General features: G+C 38.1%; 2 protein-coding genes across 2 annotated transcripts in view; both read left to right on the top strand.

Moving 5' to 3' along the window:
* The window catches only part of LOC139723837 (gamma-aminobutyric acid type B receptor subunit 2-like), a 43,669-nt gene extending 40,914 nt beyond the window's left edge, over positions 1-2,755 (top strand). Inside the window, exons 17-19 of the mRNA XM_071635043.1 lie at positions 429-617; positions 1,470-1,634; positions 2,210-2,755. Coding sequence (XP_071491144.1) covers positions 429-617; positions 1,470-1,634; positions 2,210-2,755 — 900 coding nt within the window. The remainder of the gene's footprint in view (positions 1-428; positions 618-1,469; positions 1,635-2,209) is intronic.
* Positions 2,756-6,871: 4,116 nt separating this feature from the next.
* LOC139723868 (uncharacterized) lies at positions 6,872-17,313 on the top strand. Its single transcript, XM_071635074.1, has 5 exons — positions 6,872-7,042; positions 13,748-13,834; positions 14,815-14,931; positions 16,046-16,126; positions 17,133-17,313. The coding sequence occupies exons 1-5, from the start codon at positions 7,018-7,020 to the stop codon at positions 17,306-17,308; spliced, it is 486 nt and encodes a 161-aa protein (XP_071491175.1). The 5' UTR covers positions 6,872-7,017; the 3' UTR covers positions 17,309-17,313.
* Positions 17,314-24,424: the final 7,111 nt, after the last annotated feature.

Below are 24,424 nucleotides of genomic sequence, written 5' to 3'. Positions count from 1 at the left end.
GGAAAAAATATTATACCCGTAACATTGTGTCAGTAGCAAGACAAAGGAATTTGTTCTTTTCATAAAGAATGCCATTTTTGTAATTTTCTACATATTGTTTTACATCATTGTTTCGCATTGACGTCATGAACTGAAGTAGTCTTCTTATCCAGCACTACAGACAATGAAACTTGAAATATTCATAACTATTGAACGGACCGTCCGATATTCCTCAAACTTCACTGGTATCCAGTAATATCTTTGCATTCACTCAATTCACCTGTGTATTTTGAGAAACTTCCCCTTTAAGATATACATTTTTAGTCTGTATTATCGCTGCCATCTATAGGTGACTATCCAAACCTTAAACTACAGTTAGCTGATTGGAGCATGAAACTTCCCTTTAAACTAAAGTCTTAGTCTATGTTATCGCCGTTATCTCCAAACAGGTAACTATCCCAGCCCTAAACGACAGTAAGCTGATAGGTATATGCGTCTACAACGTGGTCATTCTCTCCTGCATCGGGGTCGGGGTCAGCTTCGCGCTCATCGACGACCGCGCCTCGCTCTTCATCTTTCTCTCCCTCATCGTTATTTTCTGTACGACCATCACCCTCCTCGTCGTCTTCGTTCCCAAGGTAAGAGTGTAGATCGACTACTTTTTCTTCATTATTAACGGATGACATTTCCTAGTTATTCGTGGTATTCATGCCCTTGTGTTGACATTAAAACACTTCACCCGCAAGCTACAGTACCCATATAGCCAATAGCTCACTTTCTTAATCTGAAGGGCTGATAACATCTGTAGTATTAATGTATATAGGCCTACATCGCCTCCAATGATCCAGAAGATGAGAGCACAGGTAATTTTCATCGTGTATACTCAAATCAAAGACATATGCTTTCATGGAGGCAATCATTATTCCATGAAGACAATAAATCATGAGCTTCCCCTTGAAGATCTATATCAACATTATCATAAATTTAAATAGTATTTTCGTTTGATCTGTTTGTAATATCGTGTCATTTGATATAACTAATGACTGAGGCAAATCATATTCAATAGGGCCGCAGTTTTTCCCATGAACAACAACAACATGTTTTCACTGTTGTATTTTCATTGGACTGTAATATTAATATGGACATCATTTCTGTCTATATTTTCAAAACCACCACACAACCCGTATAACTTGCATGAAATAGTCTCTACAAAATTAGTCAATGAGGACTCCAAAAATTGCTTGGTACCGCTGTTCTTGAAACCTTTTTATCTTTATAACTGTGATTATGTGAGTCAATAATGTCAACATCTTTGATACTGAATTGAAAAAAAAAGTGTTAACATATTATGTTATTCATGTTCCTATGTTGGCATTTAATATGATCCACAGATGTATGAGATGGACATGATCACTGTGATTAGTATTTAACATGTAAGTAGATTGAATCGGAAATTAGTAAGACTACTAGTATTTTGTTTTATTTTCTAGATGATTTCCGTCTACAAAGATCCTGCTGGAGAAAATGCCACGGGGAAGAAACCCGGTGGTCGTGGTGTATCATCACTGGTGAACATCGGAGGGACTTTGGGTAGTGAAAGAGCCTCTCAAAACCAGGCAGAAGTTATTCAAAACCTCAAGGAAAAGATTAAAGTGGTAACGATTTCTGATTATTAGTTACTTTACCATTCATTATCAACAACGATTAATGATAACCTTTTTGGTTTGGACACGCATCTGTACCTACGTTAAATTGTATAGTGTGTTTTCATTATGCTGTGTTGTGGAGTAGTACTTCCCTCCTGCTATTCATGTAAATTACTATATACATACGAATAATTTTGATATAATTTCATAAATAATAATACAAAAATGAACGCATTACTATACGATTATATCCAGACTGGAAGAATTCAATTTATTTGTATTCAGCATTGTGACCGCATGCTTTGTCATTCTGAAACAAAATACCGGTAATAACAATTCGAAAGGTCAGCTGTGCATTGTTTCGTAGTAAAAAACAAACAAACAAAACAAAACAAAAAACAGCCCACCAGCAAACTCTTCTTTCACTCACTTTAACTTGAACGGTGATTTCACTTTGTTTGCGACTTTTTTTTTAATCAGAGCCGATAGTTCTATACTCACAAGTTAACAGTAATTTATTCTCCTCATTTCATAAGCTTATATTAATTTCATTGTCATAATTGTTTCTAACATGCCCTTTGCAGCTCGAAGCCAAACTGAAGAAAGAGGGGAGCGCGCCACAGACGATGAATGAAGCAGGAGGGAACGTCTGCGGGTTACGGTGTATGGGTTTATTCTGTGGATGCTCCTGCAGGAATGGTTGTGCTCATTTGGACAATGAGGGCGAAGCTTCGGTCTACACGTTAACTCACGATGGAAACACTGAAGATACGAAACATGTTTATCTCGGGCATAGAGCAAAGACAGAAGCGAGTACATCTGATGTTGCTCTAAAAATTACATCGCACGATGTGCACTCTTGTGCTCCAGGGCTGAGAAACGGCGGCTACATCGCTGATAGCGACGACGGAGAGCATTCGGGTGGGGCGAAATCCTCAAGGACAAACTCGCCGTCGAGACAGGGTGCTACAACAACATGGAAACCGATAGAAACGAACTCTCCGTCGTCAACGGCGACGGCGTCGACGGCACAAGCGGCGTCAGGCGAAGAAGCGCTTCCGACCGAATTGACGAGTCCGCCCTCTAACGGGCGAGCGGAAGCTATTCAGATGAAAACGACCGACAGGTGAAAGGTTTCGAGGACTCAGAGGGAATACCCATTCACTGAGAGATGTCCCACATGGTGTAGTACTTTTAAAGGGACCACCGTTTCAATATAACTATTAACATTTTGAAACTGACATTTTATATATGAAAAGGATGCCGACGCTGATGATATGCTAACATTTCTCGACACCAAAAATTTGGCCCAAAACTAATGAATGTTGGATGGAGATCACGCTTCTTTACGTTATGGCGACGAAGCGGAAAGTGTGGAGATGTTCCCGTTTATGGCTCTGCGTGTTTCGTTACTTTCGCTAATTTAATTTCGGTGGCAGCATGCCATCTTCTGTTTTGATCAAAAGTATATAGTGATTAAAATTCATAAACTAATAATGTGTTTACTTTATGTGTTGAACTTTTGGTTTGATTGGATGCTGATTGGCACAGAAAATCCCATAGCGTTGTACACACTGTCCCTAGCACACAAATGGTTAATTGTTTACATCGTGTCATGCACTTTAGTGTATTTCTTAATGATCTAATGAGGGCAAAATAAAATGGTGTTAACCATCATCAGATCTCTAGAGACGTCTGTGACGATCGCAAAACATGAAAGATATAAAATGTTTCATAGTTTTGTCTAAGCTATACTGAGGTGTGGATTTAGTCATGGCGTTCGTTTAAAAGGATGGTAGTTTTAGTTGTGGTTCTAATAAAAGGAGGGTCCCACCTATAGCCTTTATTAGGACCACCTTGTTTTGGATAATTATCTCAGGCATTTCAAAGCCGATTTTCATTAAATAAACTTTATTTCCTCTTAGATTTGTATGCTCTCTCATATTTTATACGTATCAAATTTGTCATTATCTCACCAAAAGAAGCCCAATTTCAACCAAAACTATCCCATCCCATTAACATGACATGGCTTCGGTGGTTTGTAGTATTGCTTGATCAGACACATGGGTAGTTCAACGGTGACCTTCGTTATTTACAGTCAGTCAAAACAAAACTTTACCGTAGTCCAACTGGATAGTTAACACTTTGGTATGCTAATTGCTTCGTGGAAATGTGCTACCCTTGATAAAGAAGACCTTATTAATCATTATTTATCATCACCATTTATCATATGTTATGCCAAATCCAAAAATAGCTGCAGTTTACCAATCAAATACAGGTAAAAGAATGCTGACACAGCGAAATGTATGTACAACAGGCACAACGCACATGTATTTCAAGAGCTTCACAGCAAGACAAGATACGCAACCATCACTTCAATTCATCTAGAAAAATGGGAGGGGGGAGGGTGGATGGTTAATTGATTTGTAGTCAAACTTATTCGAGGTAGAAAAATATCAAGTGTCTTATATTATGTTCTTGTTTTTACGTACAGCCAAAAGGAAGTTTTCTACGCTTTTCTAAATATGACGTGTGTAAGTATACATAAAGCGTGTTACGAATAGAACTGCATATAAAGCTCAAGACTTCAGCAATAATTTGTGTATAAAGTCAAAGTACTTTTATCATCACTCTTGTCATTTTGTGTGACATCACAATAAAAACATAGAAACTGTGACCGGCCTATCACTTGTGAAATGTCGAAAATTCAAATTGTGTTTGTCTGTCAATTTCATTTCAATTCAATTCAAATATACTTTATTGCCATCAAACAAAGGTATAACATACTTTGATATCATATAGTATACTCCATGACATATTTCTTTCAATTGTTTAGCAGTATGAATTGACATATACTTTGTGTATATTTAGTATGTTATACCTTTTTGTTTTATCCGTACATACATTTTGTATCATATATTATATGATACAAAATATACAAATGTATGTACGCATAATTATATCACGAAAAACAATGCACACTGTATGTGCGTGTGTGTGTGTGTGTATGTAGGGGGGGGGGCTCTCTGGCTGATCTAGGACAGTCAAGAGTCAATATTGACCCCCCCCCCCCTCCCTTTCCATGGAAGAATCTCGGGCGGACCTCTCGGAGAGTCGTCGGTTCTGTCGTGGTTTTATATTTCCGTGTTGGTTTTTAAAAAAAAAATAGTGTGTGTGTTTGTGTGTGTGAGTGTGTGTGTGTGTGTATGTATGTATGTGTGTAGTTTGGTTGGTTGATAGCGTAGAATTTGTTCCATCGATATTTATTCACCTATATTATCAGTATCATCCTTATTCAGCTGCATCTAGGGAATTTTAGATAATGCGAAAAGAATTTTCCAAAGTTTAGAATCTTCAAGATTACAGTGTCAAACTTTCATGTTTCAATTTTCAAACTTCAGTTATATTGTTTATCATCTTTTAAACATACATCTCAACAGAAGTTTGCTTCTCGTTACTCTTATCCTGAAGGGTAGTGATAATGAGAAGAAGGAAACATATTCTGTGACGAAAAGTTAACGAATGTGGCATTTAACTGAATATAAAAATATCACATTCAGTTACGTTTTGGCAAGACATCTCCAAGTTTTGGGCAGTTCTATAGCAGATGCATTACACGGCATTTCTGTAAAAAGTTGCGATAAAAGTTACCAGCTAAATTATTTTTATTTTTCGATGACACCAAGAAAAAAAAAATATAGGGTGTGCAAACACTAACCATTAAAGTTAAATCAATATCATAAGGTAACTACATAGCATTACCTGCCAAAGCAAATACAGTGATATCATATATATATATATATATATATATATATATATATATATATATATATTGTTCCTACAGCTTTATACCAAGTTTCTCATTGAAGACATAATTCACAAAGTTTGAATTCGTTTCAGTTCAATTTATTTCTTTTCATTTCCATACAAAGTTATTAATTATTTTGATTTACACATAATGCAACTTACTCTAGAGTATAACGATAAAGAAAAAAAAATGCGACAGTTGATACAACACTCTGACCATCAAAAAGAATAACAAAAGGCGCCAGTATATTTTTTTAAGTGCGCCACTTCGGAAGTGCTGTACGGATAGGCTTTCAACCTACACACGCCTATTTATAGCTACTCACACTCATACACATATACATTCATAAACACACAAACGCGCACAGATGTATAAATCATTTGCGTATGTAGAATATTTAATGTTGTTTATTTCATAACATAAAATGATTTAAAAATGATAGCTTGGAAGCAATATTCTATATAGACCGTACACTATTCATGAAAACACTGAATGTCACGTTGTACAAATTCAAACAATCACAAGTAAAATGAATGATCTATATTTGCTATACAAAAACAGTCGATATTCTGTAATACACCTAATGCATAAAACACGCACACTCGAATGTGCATTTATAGGGCCTACATGATTGTATTCGGGCACATGTGTTCGCAATATTTAATGTAGCAATAGTGTCAACAGTGTAAGAAAGTGAGAGAATATAGAGCTAGAATCATTCGAATATATGGATAGAATTATACGAATATAAGGATACAAAATCAATTTCAAACTACATAACTAAAACAATGCAGGAATTCGTTTAGAATGAAGAACAATGAAAAGTAAAATTACGAGGCTGAGGGTTGTAAGAATAGTTAGATTTCTTTCTTTCTTGCCTGTAGTACACTTTAATGACATGCGTCATTCTTCTGCAAAAACTATTGTGAATCTTCACATTTCTAAATACACCAAAAGGTGAACAAAGTAATTGTTGGCGTCAAGCATCTATACCCTTAAAAACTGTTTGGCTGCTCTCTTTGGAATCAGGGGTCGCACGGTGGCTCTAACTGATTCCCCCTCCCATCTCCCTTCGCCATTGTTTTCGAGCTCTTATACGATTTCTATCTTCTTCTTTTTTCACCCGGCCGCGCCCTATCTTCTATCAAAGGGGATTTTGTGACAATGTAACGCGAAAACTGCGCACAGATCGGAATTAATTCACGCAAGGTACGAGTAGTTAGAGAATGAACGTTACCTCATCGTGATTCTGAAGCGAGCAATTTGCTATTGACAGACTTCATCAAGATGCCTCAAGTACTTCACTCTTTTCAGTTGCTGTCACATCGATGGGATTTGTATTCAGAGTGCCTTCGATTTGTCTGCGTCGGTTCAAAAGGTCGTGCCCTGGGGGTGTTCCGACGGTGAAAGCACCACCACACCGGGGCCTTCGATCGCACTTCATTCTATTCAGTGGTGCGAGCAGAGCGTAGTATATTTTGATTCGGCTGCTGAAGTCGCGGCTTCTCCGTCGTGGGTTTCAGAGGAGATCCCTGGTACTGGAATTTTGAGATTCAACTGCGAAAAGCAGAAAGAGACGAAAGCATGTTCATCACCGTTCGTTTCGGAGGTAGGTGCCTATTTGATTATTCTTGCATTATCGCTTTCCCGAACTAATTTCGAGAAAAGCAAAACCTGTATTACCGTGACTGTTTGTATGTTGTATGCTTGCGGAGTCAATACGCCGAATTGTTTGCGCACAAAACATGAGTGCACACACACACGCACACCAAAGGTAGTGTGTCTACCGGAATGGCGTACAATACAACACAGCGTGCAAGGTTGCTAAGTGCCGCGTTTATTCAATTTCTATAATAACACACCAAGTGCGTGGAGTGTTCGCGAGAGGATAATAAAATCGATGATCACATTTGATATCTACTGTATCTGCATATAGATATCGACGTTCAAATGCGTAATGTTTCATTTCAACCACTTCACACACTTATCTTTCAATCACTGAACAGATCATCCACCGATCCACTTACTGAAGAGAGTTCTTGAGTTATTGCCCTGTCGATTTACACTACATATTGGCTGCGTTCAAAAAGTTTTCCTGACCTGACATTACAACCTTTTTCAGTATTCTCTCCTGCCCCCTCAGAGTCCCATACGTTGTTCGCCCACTTTTAGTCACTCCACCTTATTTTGATGTCTTTCATACTAGATGATGTTTCTTTGTATGACTAACCTATACGGGCGAATATGTTCATATGTTCATTAAGCCCGCCGTAGCTTTTTATATTTTGTTTTACTTCTGGTTTTGTTTTTCTTAAGTATTATAGGTTTTTTTGTTTGTTTGTTTCTTGAGGGAGAAAATTAACACAGCTACCGAGCTTCCGAGCGCGCATATAGCATATAGCAGCGATTCAATACTGTACAATTTGATTCACATCAATAAGCGAAGCGTATAGTAGCGTGTATGTTACCATGGCGAAAGCGTGAATTAGTCTGATGTTGATAATCAATCTGACTAATACACTTAATTTGCAACGAGCAGCGATGAGTGGTACTTGATACAACAAACCTTTATAGACGCTCATAGACAAAGCTATGTGTATAGGCGTAATATGCTTCCATAATGGAATGTTGAGTATTAGACGAAGGACACCACTGTGTATGATATATACCATTATGGTTACATTCACAAGATGTCCAGCAATAATGAGGTTTAAACATACGAATATTCTAAGCACATTCATACCAACTACATACCGCAACACAAATTACTCAATCATGAATTGGGAGAATAAGGATGACTGTGATTTAGATTATCTCATTTCACTTCGAAATCTTTGCTCTGAAATTATATTCCCTGTCTAAATTTCGACCGCATCCATGAATAGAATGTAAAATTAGTCTCCTCTGCTTTGAAGATACTTGTATCTGAATCTGTATCTGAATAGAGCATACAACTAGCTCAGTTTCTTTTTTAAAGAAATGCGGGATAAAAAAATGAACCTCTTGTTAAGACATAATGAATTGAAAGACGTGTTTTAGATTGAGTACGTCTAGGAATGCGCGACCCGTGATCCGAAGCGATGATTGCACAAACTGTCTTTCAGACTCCTGCTATCGTACGTCCTCCACCAAATGGACAACCCAGTGTAAGATGACAATAATTCTAAGCCGCGGTCACACCGGCAGAACTTCTCGAAATTTAACGTCGAGAAGTTTTGCCAGTGTGACCGCGACTATCATAGTAGCTATAATAAATGGTCAAGGTTGTCCAATACCGGCATTGATCAGAAGCAGGGAAAAGGGGAGGGGGCTACCATTATCATCACTCATTCCCAGCATTGCTGGGTACCCAATTAGACGTTTTAACCATGAGAGATGCTGAAATAGGGTGAAACATCATGTCCGATAATGTATCCATCAAAGCGGGATTCGAACCCGAGACCTCATGTTTAAGAGGTTTTTGTCATGTCCGCTGCATGTCACATCTCGGGGCGCTACGCCGTGCGTGGTGACAATATTATAACTTATTTGATGATAGTGTAATGTATTAAATTCATGAATAATTTGGTAGTGAACCAAAAATCGTCTATATTATATACAGAGTTCTATTTTCATTATATGTGACGGTATGCGCTGTGTGGGAAAACACCTTTACTCGTCTATAAAATAAAGTGCCGTGTCTTTTGACTTGAGGTTTTCCCCAGTAATGATTGTTATCTGTTCAATCTAGTGAGATTGGCCTGGAATTATTCAGTCTTACATGGAATTATATGCTCCCCGCCCCCCCCCCCCCCGTCTAACTTTTCTGAGCTGTGCACTTGCTAGATAATTTTTCTCTGGGCCTAGAGCAGCATACGAAATGGAATTGACGGATTATAATTTCTCAAGATGATATTTGCTATAATTTTCATTATAGTGGATAGTGAATCATAATTAGACAGTTAATTGTTATTTTATTATCATAATCATTATGAGTAGTAGAGGTAGATATAGTAGTAGGTAGTAGTAGTAGGTAGTAGGTGGCATAGTAGTAGTAGTAGTACTACTACTACTACCACCTATACTTCCGTAGTAGTAGTAGTAGTAGTAGTAGTAGTAGTAGTAGTAGTAGTAGTAGTAGTATAGTAGTCCCCCAACAGTAGTAGTAGTAGTAGTAGTAGTATTAGTAGTAGTATAGTAGTCCCCCAATAGTAGAAGTAGTAGTAGTAGTAGTAGGAGGAGGAGGAGTAGTAGTAGTAGTAGTAGTAGTAGTAGTAGTAGTAGAAGGAGTAGTAGTAGTATAGTAGTAGTAGTAGAAGGACTACTGCTACTACTACTAGTAGTAGTAGTAGTAGTAGTAATAGTATCCAGTAGTATAGTATTAGTAGTAGCTGTAGAGGTGGCATTTAAGAAGTGGCGAGGCTGCAGTTTTACTTGATTTACTTGTAGAAATATATAGATACCACAATCGATACAGACGGTCCAAAATAAAAGAATGGCAATGGTCTCAAACAACAGATCGAAGAAGACCCTTACAAAAAGCTCATTTAAAAGCAATATATTATTGACCACAGACTAACTCCTAGTTCGTTTTCATCTTCATGTGTGGTGGAATAATTAGCATTGTAGCCGTTGCAACAAATCGTGCATAATTGATAAGATCTCCTATTTTAAACTCTGTTCCAGGTGTCGAGCCGGTCGTTGCTATGGTTACGTCACGCCACAACCATGCTCGTCAGTAATAACCATAGGTCGCACCAAGGAATTTTTGTCAGTAGACATTCATTGTAATGTCACCTACCAGCGTTCAATAAATGTTTCTTTCTTCATATTTGCAGTGAAGTAAATTGAACATAAATCTTGCTCAAGGGGCTATATTATATTCGGCATGTCCGCCATTCATGTATGCAACTGATATTGCATTTATGATTTTGGGTGTTCAACTTGATAAGCGAGCTCTTAATTTTTACCGCCATATATGCATGTACTCCTGGCAAAAGCTTGGATTATCATAGCAACAACCTACACATTACTGATTCTGTTTATGTTAAATGAAAACTATTTTATGATCCTTTAGAAGATGAAAGTAGGTGTACGCTTAGATTGTATAGAAAGGTCGTCGAGTTCTGATGTCGTTGAGCATATTAGAATCTGTTGCTGCTGTACGTCCCAGGCCGTTGTACATCAGTTAAGAATCTCATTTTATACGAGCTAACTCTTCTGGATTTCCATGATCTCACATCATAATATTTTGTGTTAGTGATCGACTGTTCCTTTCAAATCTACCGCTTTTGATCAGACCGCTCTGAATGTTGGCATTCAGCAGACTATAATCAGTTTCATATCGTACACTCGCGCTGATATTGAAAGAGCATCGCCGAGCAGGTGCACCCGAATGCCAGAAGTGGTAAATTTAATTTTTGTCCGTGTGCTGTAGCGTCATAACAGGCATTTACAGAGGTCCGTTTTTGTTCGCTGCTTTACTCATTCATTTGACTAAACTTGTTCCACTTAATTTCCCGAGGGTTGGAGAATTGGTTCAAAGTTGATAACTAGTAATAGGAGTCTTAATTATTCACTTCACTTAAAGAGTAAGTAAAGGAAATTAATTCTGCTGTAATGTTGTTGTAAAAACTTGAATGTTCGCTATTCCTGACGGATAAATGGCCCCAACTCTCACCAGGCAGCATCTACCCAACACCCCCCCCCCCCAAAAAAAAAAAAAATGCATTGACTTCAAATACGGCGTTTACTATCATCAGCATGCAAGTTCATTGCCGAGTTGTTCCATAGCAGTCTCACTAGTTCACTTTACGACCACCTTCCATGATTTTGCTTTTGATAGTTCGATAGAACCATCGTGTCATTCTAGTGCTTACACAACTTCAACTCGTGTTGGGATGCATTTGTATAGAACATCAAATTTTGAGTCGTTGTAGCCTTTCTAATAACCATGTAGCCAGCCGACGTCCAAAGAGCGTTATTGAAAGAGTTTCGGCCAATCTGCAAAATACATTGTAGGGTGGACTGAAGTCGTGCGCGCACAAAGCAAAGGGGTGTTTACACCTCCACTCCAGTCGGCCAGATGTCCTTTGTAGGTCCGTGATGTTTGTCCAAAGAAGAGAGATACTAAATGAGATGAAAGCCTCCAAGTTTTCAAAGGCCGCAGGCATGTTGGCTGAGCAGTATGAGATTGGACAATGGAAACAATGAAGAATGTTTTCAGGTAGCGCCCAGAGATATAAGAAGGTTTGGGGACAATGAGTGTAGAGTGAAGCTTTCCTCACAAAAGTGTCACTATCGTTAGAGTCTCGCATTAAATGTGGCGTGACTTAAAAGCAAGGCCAAAGAGATTTTAGTCTACCCCATTGATCAATCAGGCAATAGGATTAATGGTGTCCCAATCCCCCAACCCCGCATCCTAGTGAGTGATTCTGCGTTGTTAGATTGACTTCGACATTTGATGCAATATTTAAAGGAAAATAAAGTCTAGCCTAACAATTCTGGTCCTGTCAAAGTAATACTTGTGATGATGGGGTTTCGTAATTTGCGTTAATTTTAACTCTCGTTAAACTGACACAATTGCAAGTGCCACATGAATGGATATAACCTAAGATTCGACAGGGACGCTTCAGCTCTTAGACGTATTATAGAGTAGTGATGTTCCACGTGCAGCATGTGCGTGTAAAAACTGTTGTCAAACACGACCTACTCTCTAAACCCAAGTACGGAACATTACTTCCCCCGGGGTGCCGATACAATCAACGCCTCTAGAAGGTGTGCTGTGCACACATGGCGCTTTTAAGAATGTTTGCTATGTCCTTCTTCTATTGATGTATCGATGTTTGAGGGGTTAATGATATTGATCCATTTCAATTATATGAGTGAACATCAGGGGAAAAATTCAGGCCGTTCGTAGCTACAGAGTTTTGATTGTTCGCCTTTAGCACCTTGATTATGAAAGCCTCACTTACTTAGCAAACATCCAAGCTTCGTACAGTCACGAAAATCGAGATAGCATCGATTTTTTCTTTGTCCCTGAGCCTTTTGATTGGACACATCGAGCGATGCACAAAGACAGAATACGCTTTGGAGGTGTGACGTGGAAGATTATTATGCCGCTCATTAACACGGGGATACAACTCCTTTTCTTTTGCGACGAAAAAAGGTATAAGAAGTCCATGATGTTGCAAATCAACAGCAGTTGAACTACTTCAGTTTCACAACATAAGCCAAAGACAAGAATTTTTTTGATAGCTTTACCTTGAAACTAAGCAATATATTGTTTAAAAACAGCAATGTGACTTTATCAAACGGACTACGTTAAAGCATATAGATAATGGAAAATCTGGTAAATGTTCTGTTTTCGTGTTTGTATGCACCTGTAATGCCTGCTTTTGTTTTCTTGCGACATCATGAAAAGTGCATTTAAAGTTACAGCCAATTTCGACATAGAATTTTTAATCATAGTGATAAGAAACGAAGAGTGGCAGTGGGCAATGAAACTTTTCCCTGCGTGCAATCGAGCTTTAGGTTCGTCACACTTTTCGCATATACGCAGAACAGACGACAATGAATACGATTGTGATCGATATCAACCACTCGTGACAACCTTGCGTATATATTGGAACGTGATGCGTGCTCCACGAGTATGTTTCCAACAAGCGGTCGATAAGTCGGAACTGAAGTGAGCAGTTTCTGTGATGGAATCTGACAAAGCAATCTTTTAACAGTCATTAGATTTCAGTTGCTCGCTACAGACCTATATCATGAATAATTTTAAAATGATGTTGGCCTATGTGAATCGCATTTTATATCTTAACTGTATCATAATGTAGTGTTTTCCTTAAATTTTGGACGGTAACATTTGTTTATCTTAATCTTCACTTTGCTTTTGCTCCTGTCTTGCAGAAAGTGTATTAGAAACGAAGATGATAACGAACAACAGTTCATATTAAAGCATGCTTTCTCTTGAGTAATACAAATTGACAAACAAGATATCAGTAATTATAAGTCTGTCAGCTACAACATGCAATGTAAACAGATTGTCCTTGAAGACAATAAGCAAGTTGATTTTACAATTCTAAAATGAATCAACTCTAGAATGATACTGTACTACTGATTTGCTTTTCCTGGACTGTTGTGTATTCATAGAAAATAAAACTAAAATATAGTATGGGAATTATTAGCTATTGACAACAAAGTAGTCTCAACGAACTGCATAGGGGTAAAGCATTGCCATTATACGTGCGGTAATAATTATACGGGGGGGGGGTCGTAATGTTAAATAAATGAAATGTACCGTCTAATTCCCTTTTACTTCAAACCTCTCCAGATGACCGGAGTGAATTATTCAACCCAAACTGTCGAAACGTGATTCTTCTGGACAATATACGGGAACGGTGCAACTGCGACGATGATGGTACGTATATAGCCATGGCAACTGCGCATCCGAGTGACTCAGAATCCGCCATACAATCGATTACAGACGATCGGGTCAATGGTTAGACAAAGGGGTGACGGTGCTGAGCTTTCATGCATCGTGATTCTAAGAATAGTCCAGTACTATGGCTAATGCCTACAGGGAAAGACAATGGAAAGAGATTGAGTAATACTGGACAGTGAGCGTATGCATGCGTCAGAAGAAAATTAGGAAGTAATTGAATGCCTCTGCAGAATTTGACGCAGTGAAATTATAACAAAGGAATGCTCCTTCATCAACGCAGAATACTAGTAAAGGAACGAATCAAAGGGGTAGATTAGAAGTTGTAAGATCGGGCATTTAAACAACGTGTTCATGTACAGTACTCGTAACCATGATCGCAAGACACTTGGCCTTACACCATCGATGATTTTACGTTTCCGAATGTGTTATTAATCTACTTACTTAGAGGGCCTCATCTGTTTCTATCCTATATATGAAATAAAAAGGGCAATGATGAAGCTTCTTCTTACGTTTCCCTGGTTATATTTACGTGTTCCAGAAAGAATGATTTTGTTTTGTCACTGACAGTGTCAAACACATCAAAAACACATACACTCCTACACACAAGCACACACACATACACACACACACACACACACACACACACACACACACACACACTCACCCACACACACACACACACACACACACACACACCCACACCCACACACACACACACACTCACCCCCCCCCCCACACACACACACACACCAGACACACACATACACACATATAGGATGGCAACCTATTGCTGGAAAGGCACGCAATATTATTCTCTATACCCAAAAGAGGAACGAAACAAAGAGAACCAAGAAAGACCAGCAGAACAAAGTTAATTCACTTCTCCTTATTCATTGCGTATGCGTATTGCAGTTAGACTTGATTGTCTCATTTGATGTTCTTTGGGTACATCCTAGATGTCATCGACCTGTCCGACGAGCACGGTTCCATCGCCAACTTACCCGGCCATCTCGACGACTACGGCAAGAACTTCCTGGCGGACAGGGGATCGTTCATCTTGGTCCGAGTAGAACGTGAGTATGCCTCTCCTCTTTTGACTTCCGGTGAAATGACCTTCCTGGTACAAGGTCATTTCGATAAATACCATAAAGTTAGACAAACTCGGTGGTAAAATTTTCGTCGAAGGCAAACATGACATGACGTCATGACACTTGGATCTTCTGTCCACATCCAAGTTGCACCAAGATGTGATGATTGTAGTCGTTGTCTTACTAGCCTCTCGCGGACGCCTGAGACGAGCCTCTGCTAAGTAATCTCTTATTTTGAGTGAAATCGACACGACTGTATGTTTGCATCCTTGACATTCCATTATTGTAAAGACAGTTTCTTCCTTCTTTCTTTCATCTTTCTCTCTCTGAAACCCTCTTCCTTGTGTTTTTTTTCTCTCTGCTTTTCTCTTTTTTTTTCTCTCTCTCTGTACACACTTATCTTTCCTTTGTTTTGTTTTTCTTCTAGTCTCATTTATATATAGGTGTCAATTTTTAATGAGATTTTTAATGGTATTTAAACTTGTTTTACAGTGTATGTGTTTAACAATTTTTTTAATGCTGTCATGAATTTCACTTCTTGATTCTCATATTCATGTCAAATTTTACGCTGTAAGCTCACTCTGTCAGTCTTCGGACTTGTGATGAGGAACAATAAAGACCGAATTGAATGAATTGAATTTTGGTGGCAATTTAGCAACGATGAGGTTAAGGAAAGCAAGAACACTCAGATATATAGATTGATAGATAGATACACAGATAGATAAATCAACAAATAGATATATAGATACATTAATAGATAGATTAATGAATAAATAAATAACGATCATGAATACATATTCAGCCGCAAATCATTAACAGTGGAGATTCGCAAAATTTGTCTGTAGCCGTGTAGCCTTTGATGAATTGAGTGTTGGTGACAGCTGAGACTGCAACAAGATGACGATCATTATGATAAGGATGTCGATAGTGATGGTGATGTCAGATGATGGTCATAATTGATAACAGTGAAGGTTTGCAAAAAGACTTATGCCGATTATCCGCATGGGCGACGTTAGTGTATTGTCAACAGTACTGGTAGCCTATCTAACTACAGAGGTAGGATAAATGATAACTGAAACGTTTATATCTATTCTGGTAGGTGAAACAGAAGAAGGCGATGACGACCGCGTGACGTATATTCCCCTTCTCCACGGAATGGACAACGACAAGGACTTCTTGTGTAAGTAATCCACTATGGGGTCTTCAGATTAGTTTTACGCAATGCTAGGACAGCAGCCGTCTTTAAGAGAGCGTATACTGTTATACCGTTCTTCGGCTCTTTAGAATGTTCGTCATCCCCAGACAAACAGTTGTTAGCGTTCTTGGAGTAGCTGTCTGCTTACTTTCGCAAAACATAACAAGATGAATTCTTTGGTTTGAACTTCATCAAGATGATGTGAACTGACCAGTTTAGATAGGTTCATTACGACGTTAGTAATCTAGATTGATTGGAAGTTTTAAACTTCGAAGATTGGCTCGTAGTTTAAGCCCCGGGGAGTTTTAGCCACATAGACGGACTCGAAAGTTACCAATTCTTATAATTAGTCGAAGATTTAGCTATCGTCGTCGATGATGAGCCGCCGAATAAGCATGCATTTGATTTACATGCATACCTTTATGACAAATTTTTTTTTTCAAACAACCAGAATTAATGCTTTGCATCAGGGTTACCTAAGGGTTGTCCGACTTTGTACTAATATAGCAACAATAGTGCATGCAGAGCAGGGCCGCCGAACGATAATGTGTGTTTGTGTGTGTGTGCGCGTGTGTGTGTGTATACCTTTAGAGTCAAAAGGGGCCTGAGCTTTCGATCCTAGCAGAATCTTCGTCAGAGGCAAAATGATTTTGAGGGGCCTGAGCTTTCGATCCTAGCAGAATCTTCGTCAGAGGCGAAGTGATTTTGAAACCATATTCTCTCTGACGAAGATTCTGCTAGGATCGAAAGCTCAGGACCCTTTTGACTTCATTGTACTCAATTGGCTCGCCACTATTGGATAAGCAGTTTTCAGCAGCTTTTTTTGATACACTGTGTATACCTTTATAAAATTCGAAGTAATGTCACTCCCCTTACGCACACTTCCGCAGTCTGTCTCGTTTAGATTTTCGCCATCAGATTCTCTCACATTCCGTGTTTTGAAGAGTGAGTTTTACACAAAACGCTTTCTTTGTCCTCAATTCTTTTCAAGCTCGTTTGAACCCCAAGCCATCCAAGGGAGGAGGAGGAAAGGGACGAAGGAAAGGCGATCGTGCCGGTTCCCCATCGTCAGCTAAGGGTGACCGGCGGAAAGGTCGCCAGAAGCAAGACACGCAGAGTCGGCGGAGCGGTGGAACTGCTTCAAGAAACGCTCCACCTAAGCGGTGACGTCCCTCAACGACGACACAACTAGGAAAAGCTAGTGATGATTACATTACGCTTCGAACATTTTATTTTTGATGGTATTATTTCCAGCCGTAAAAGCACAGAACTTGACAACATTCTCATACATTACTATCATCTTCATAGCTGCATATGCTGCTTGGAAATAATGTCATAATATTGTGTACATGTACTGCCGTGGTATATCTACACTACCGTGACTGCGGGATGACATCTGTTCTCCCGCCTTCGCTACCTTCGACAGGAAGCTGGAATCGAGTCGAGAGAATCGAGTAGGATTCTCTTTCTTTGCAAGAATATGTCTCTATGTTTTAAGTCCTCCACCCAACATTAATTACTAGAGGGGATCCTCTTGAGTGAAGCTACGCCCCCATCGTCACGATTTGTTCCTTTGGAGACCCTTTTAAATTATAATACAATTTATATCAGTTCGTATGCAATTTGATTGTTTGTGGTGATGAGGGTCGTGAATAAGATGGCCCTGCAGTAAAACTCATCTGTTATCGTGCCTTTTTGAGATGGCATTCCATGTCATAAGATATCTCCACCTTGTCTAAATGTGCGCTCCTCCTATTCGTGTGAAAACAAAACAAAACCAGCGGAGTTATTTTTGTTTTTGCACGCATTTTATCATCGTTTGAGCGTTCAGTGTGTGGAATATTAATGTTGCTGCTTTTCGAATTCAGATTTTACAATAGGCTTACGATTATCCCTGCATTGATAAGAAGTGGAGGTCACAAAAACTTTCACATATATTTCATCCAGATTAAACAAACAAATAAAAAATGTACCATGTATACAACCGTTATCCTGATGTTACATTAAAACGATAAATAAACTGGATGCACTCGTACATCCTGCGCAGCTTCAAGCAGCTAAAACAGTAAAAACGCCTTATATGCGCACAAAGCCACTAATATCGTAGATAGACATAATGAATAATACTTATGCAGTCACCATTTAGATTTGCAGAGACATAACAGCAGAAAGCCCGTTTAACGGGGCAGCGTCAAGTTCGTAAAGTTCGGTTAGTACATTTTTATGTCGGTCCTTTTGTGATTGTGCTGAGGTGAAGTGATGCCCTCGTTCTGCTGTATATGATTGATGAATCTACAATATTTACTTTCGTTAGTTCAAACGAGCACGGCAAGCTGTTCGCTCAAAGTCTGCGGTGCCAGTGCTGTTAGTTTGAAAAGGAGTGGGCGATCTTTAATTCATTGAATAACTATATATGCGTGATAAGTCAGAATATAATATGGGCAGTGAATTTATTTTCGGCTCACAAACGATAGTAATATAGGTCGTTATCAGAGGCGTGTTTGCTGTGATGGTTGTAAAGATGGTCGCCTAGTTTCCAATGGGAAATGTTGCTGTCAGCTTAAATGAGCTATACCTTTATGAATAGACTTTTAGCACTGTCATTAATTTCAACAGACATTTGGGTTTCCATACCATTACCTTGTTGGAAGTGCAGATCGCGCAGCGGTAATAACTATAGTCACAGGCTGGGTGTTGTTGTGCCGATGACTATTTGGCCGAAGTCATTTTGTCAAAATAAACAATTTACCAGTCAATGCAGTAAAGTAGGGAGAGCAACTATGCGAACTATTTTGTGTGTTTGTTTGTTTGAGTATATAGAGCCCACGTATTTGAGTCTCCAGAAGATCAAGTACCTAGACGTGTAGGGATGACATGCTTCGCCGCGGAAGAATAAGAGTGGTCAAGAAGCTTTACTCCGTGTCACGAGGTATTGTTATGCGCTGTGTGAGTTAGAAAATAACAATGTGTTGGCAAGGTGACTCTGTAATCTGCAAGTTAGAAATATTCATTGCTCCGTATAGAGTAGGACTCTCATTTCTCCCGTTTACTGGACTCTGGTGGGTCCCAGCGCGCCAGAATATATATATATGTATATATATATATATATATATATATATTTTTTTTTTTTTTTTTGCTACCCACCCTCGTTGTTTTGTTCATGAATCAGCAAAAATGTTTGATTTCAGATGTCACCAACTTTCACAAATCGTCTCGCTGTCATAGTTGTAAATTGTCGTTCAACATTGATTCAAAAGTGATAATAGGGTAAGACTTTGGTTTAGATTACTCCCGCATGCCTCGATTGTTTCTTTTTTTTTTCAGTGGTATCACACTCGGTAAGCTCTCTTAGGACCACCACGACAAACTGCCATTATCCTTGATATTGTGTACAAGCAAATTACTGGTTGTGATTTTGATGAGTTCTTGTGAAATGTTGACTAGCGATAAAGAATATGATATAAAAAACACATACTCGTATCATTTTTCAAACGATCATTATGGTGATCTGCATGTACTAACCACATAAACTCTTGCCCATAAAGTTTAGTGATTGTCCACCCTCTCCCCGCCCCCATCCCTCTCTGCGTGTGTGTGTATCCTGTGTTTGTGCGTGTGGGCTACGTTGCTTGAAAGACGGAATATTATTCACATTTAATTCCATTTGATTAATTTATACTACTGGTTATGTAAGCTTGAAACAATAATGCGTTAAATTCCCCAGCACATGAAGTCTTTACCTAGAGAGAATAGGAATGCGTGGAGTGTTAAGTGAGCGACTCGGAGTAAAACGGTGGTGTGTGATACTAACAGCATCCGTCTAGTTTTAAAATATTATGGCATAAAGTAATGAAGACGAAATCCATGTACCGAGTAGTACGTTTTTTTCCCCTGTTTGACATCCAGGTTGTTTTAATTCCATTTTTTTTTTGTACGTCAAGAAATAGAAAATTCCAGCATAGAATAGTAATAATTATCACTGCAAACGTTTTTTTTTTCTTTTCTTGTCATCAAACTCCACCTTGGTGTCATTGAAATGCAATTTTCATTAAATTCGTGTACATAACGGTTGCGTGTGTTAGCTTTTTCTAATGTCAGCTTGCCTAAAAACTGATGTATTGACAGTGTATAGAGAGGATTCCTCAGATTTACTTACCACCTGACACTAAAAGAGTGAGTGAATTTAAGATTCAAACAAAATACACAAGTAGTCGTTTTTACTCCTGAATTTTACCAATACAGAGAGCCCCATTTCTTCAAGACTTTACACCGATCTCAGCTCCAAATCATCATCATTACCTTAGCAACAAGAAAGCGTGCAACATCCCCATCAGCTTTGAAAAAGGTAGTCGTTGCCAACATTGCGCGCTCTACATGTTCAAATTGTGTTTTGGTACCGTCATTGTCGAGACTCCTGAAGAAGGTGGAGGCCACCGAAAATTCGAGTCAAATAAACTCATTTTTTATTGGCAAAAAAAAAATGCATTACCGGTTTATTTCTTGATTCTTATATATATATATATATATATATATATATATATATATATATATATATATATATATATATATATATATATATATAATATGAAAAAATGAGTGTGTGTGTACATACATTATGTTTATTTCTTGTAGCTTATTATCAATTTACATATAATCATGATCAACAAGGTACATTATGTATGCAGGAAGAACGACTCATTTCATAGACTGTGATACGTACAGAAAGAAATACTTGGTTTAATAATCTTTCATGGGTCACAGGAGTCCATTGCTCAAGGGAGGTCATGAACAAACGAAGACTGAAAAATAAACATCGATATGTATACAACCACAACATACCAGTTCATCAAAATACAGACACAAAAATACACTCACTCTAGACAGCAGCAATACATGCACAATCCATCATTCAGTAAGGTTGTAGCCTCAATTACAAGTCCTCATGATTTCTCAAAATAGTGTAGGTTGTCAGAACTAGATGTGGATACATCACACATTCTTTCATTTCCAGACTTTACATGCATCACTACAGGAATTGGATTCATTTACCTATAAGCTACAGGAAAAGCAATTTGCCTGCACAGGAATGCTACCACTTCCTAGCAAATGTTTTCATTTCTACTGCTTGGTAGAAAACAGTCATACAAAAAATGAATAATTAATAAATTTAAAAAAGAGAGAGAAAAGAAACACACACACACAGTTGAAAGCTGGAAATCTAGGGGCTGCTATAACTTATGCTTCTATTGGAAGCAGACTTGTCCAAGCTATTGTACAGGAGATCTTATCTATTTCCTATATCTTTGGTATATTTTCATGAAAACCTACTGAATTATCAGTGGATTTCAATCGAACGATAAATCAAAGAAGCAAATTTGCCTCAGAAATCACGATTCTACATTTACTCTGGGTGCAGCTAACTAGAAATATCGCTTCAAGAAGATCACATGCTTTCCATTATAGACATACATAGTTCCTGTTTAGATTTAGAGGCAAATATACACGATTAGGAAGGTGTAAATATACATAATTAGGAAGGTGTAAATAAAGTAATTACTGGTATGCATGATGATTTGGAGAACTGTTTTTTTTTTTTTCTGATCCTAGAATGTTCACTTAAGATCAACAGTTACAGCCAAACATACCTGATGCCTCCCAACGATATATATTCAAAGTCTCTGCTTCTTTAGAGAAAATATTGTAATCCTTAACAATCATTATATTTTTGCAAAGTTTCACATCGTTTTAGTCCTGAAAAGGTGTGTATCCTCCAATTGAACACATAAATAGAACACCTCTCTCCCACAGGCTTAATTTCCAGGGGGAGAAATCCTGACCTGGGTACTTGACAGTTAATCATCATCTGCTTCGTAATACAGTTCGACCTCAATTATCTGGCCATGTCGGGACCGGCGCTCATCCGGATAAGTGAATTGGCCGGATATGGGAGACACAATGTTAATGTATATAGCTGCCGTCCAAGCTGCCGTCCCAGTGCACTGGCAGCTAGGCAGGTAGCGTACCCCGCAACGGTGGTGTAATCTATGCTAGCCTGCGCAAAATTGTAGTCCCTTACTTTTAGGATGATAATGTGGTGTGAATTTATGTTAGTTCTGTCAGGAATATTGTAGGTGAATTGTGTGAGTTTTGTAGAAATTTTAATTGAGTGTAAAGTCACTGTTTTTTCTCAATTTTTGGATGAAAAAAAAAAGTCCTTCACTGCGTGAATGTGTCCGGATTATAGAGATTTCCGAATAGAAGGAGGATAATCGAGGTCGAACTGTACACTTAACATTGGGCATAAGACCTTCCAACACAATATGGGTTAACAAAGTGGGGAGACTCATGCTATAAAACAGCATTTTCCAGATTCAAATAAGTATTATATTACATGGATACAATAAGATATAGGACAGATATTTTATGTACATGTACAAGAGAATGCACTATCATTGCACCTAAGCTGCAAATGATGAATTATTTAGTATAGGGGTTGTGCTGTGTCCATTACTTGCACAATGCTTGACATCACAGGGATGTAAAATGGAAATACATAAGAATAAAACAACACACCTGAGAAAATGGAATACATTAGCTTTACTTTGACTCAGTCTTTTCAAAATGAAGGAAGTACATTTCATTCACACATAGATCTCAAAGACAAGGTTTGCACTGGATAACACAACAATGAAATACTGTTAAAAACAAACAATTCAAATACAATTCATACCGACAAAAGTTCCTCTATATCATGTAGAAAATCAAGAAGTACATGTAGAACCTACAGAAGCATCAACACGATTGTACGCTGCAAAAGCATACCTAGCTATGAAGCTTGGGTGCATGATATCATCACTTTTATTTACCATTGCTGGTAAACATTGGATTACCGGTATGTACTATGCAGAACAGTCAACGATGGTATCATCTACGAATCTGGTGAAAATCAAATGTTTTAGATTTTATTGTTAGATAATCAGTTAAGTAATGTCTTGTCCAAATCCCAGCTGTCCTGTAAACCTAAAAAGAATTTACTATGACATGTCAAAAGAAAGCTCATCATTTGTTACAGTGCTATAGGGCTGACATGTTTTTGCTCTCCTAACATTTGGTGTTTTTGAGATACAAGATCTTGTCTTAACAACATTGCTATCAAATAATCTTGCAAATTTTTATACCTTCGATTAATAGTGTACACAGTGATAACTGGAGGGGCTAATATTCATCAATACAATATAACACAGGTAAGTAATTCCTGGGGTGAAGATACACTTTGCAAACAATTCTAAGTATGTTAGAAGTTTCTACTTGGAAGCAAAGATGCCTTCTAATGAATACCAGAGACGAGCATGCCTTCCGCAGTATCACACAAAAATGTCACATCAAGGTGATAAGATACAAAAATATTTAGTACAATTATTTACATATATCTACCGACACTTGCCTCTGAAGAATACTATGCATGAAATTTAAATCACTGATACAAGCAGCCTATAATTCAACTTGTGCAATGCACCTTGTTTGCATATATATCTATAAAGACTATAACTATACAATGGATTGTCTCTGACATCTATAGGGCAGAAATCAATACCTGAAAGACACTGACAGTTGCTGAAAATAACTTAGGAATCTACAAATGCAGTCGGAATAGTGAAAGACATACCTTGTTCAGAAACATGGTACAGGTGCACTAGGGCAGAACATCTCTAATAGCAGTGCTACAGTTTTGCACAGAATTGAAATGTATCAAATGCGATATCACACAATACACTGGGATTTAGTCATGAGGAAAGGGCATTGAACCTGCATGTGACAGACTATCAAGAAAACATAATTCTTTTTTTTTCTGTAATCTGATCCTACAAATTAAAGCAACAAACAAACTTGTAATCTATGATATAACTTCTTTTTTTCTTAAAGTAATAAGCTAATTCAGGAAGTGACAGAATCAAGAAACACTGCAACTTAGAGTGTTTCATTTCTCTGTTCTCAATTTCTGTATAAATCTTTTGAGAAAAAAAACAAACAGAATTGACTGCTACACCCTGCTCAAGGCCCATCAAAGTTGGCTGCCACACATAATCTCTAACACTGTACAATAAAGTTTGCAAATATGCACTTTGTCTTTGTAATTTGTACCTAAACTTACACTTTAATGCAGTCATTCAAAACTTTTGTGACCATATTTTATACGTTTTTTTCCCCCCTATTTTTGAACAGCTCTCGGTAGAAAACATCTCATTGAGCTATTCAATGAATACAGTGGTGAGTGAAACAAAA

Source organism: Diadema antillarum, unplaced genomic scaffold, assembly GCF_040938485.1.
Source record: "Diadema antillarum isolate AM-2024a unplaced genomic scaffold, OU_Dant_1.0 scf00000201, whole genome shotgun sequence".
Classification (NCBI taxonomy): domain Eukaryota; kingdom Metazoa; phylum Echinodermata; class Echinoidea; order Diadematoida; family Diadematidae; genus Diadema; species Diadema antillarum.
This window is presented reverse-complemented; position numbering and strand designations above follow the sequence as displayed.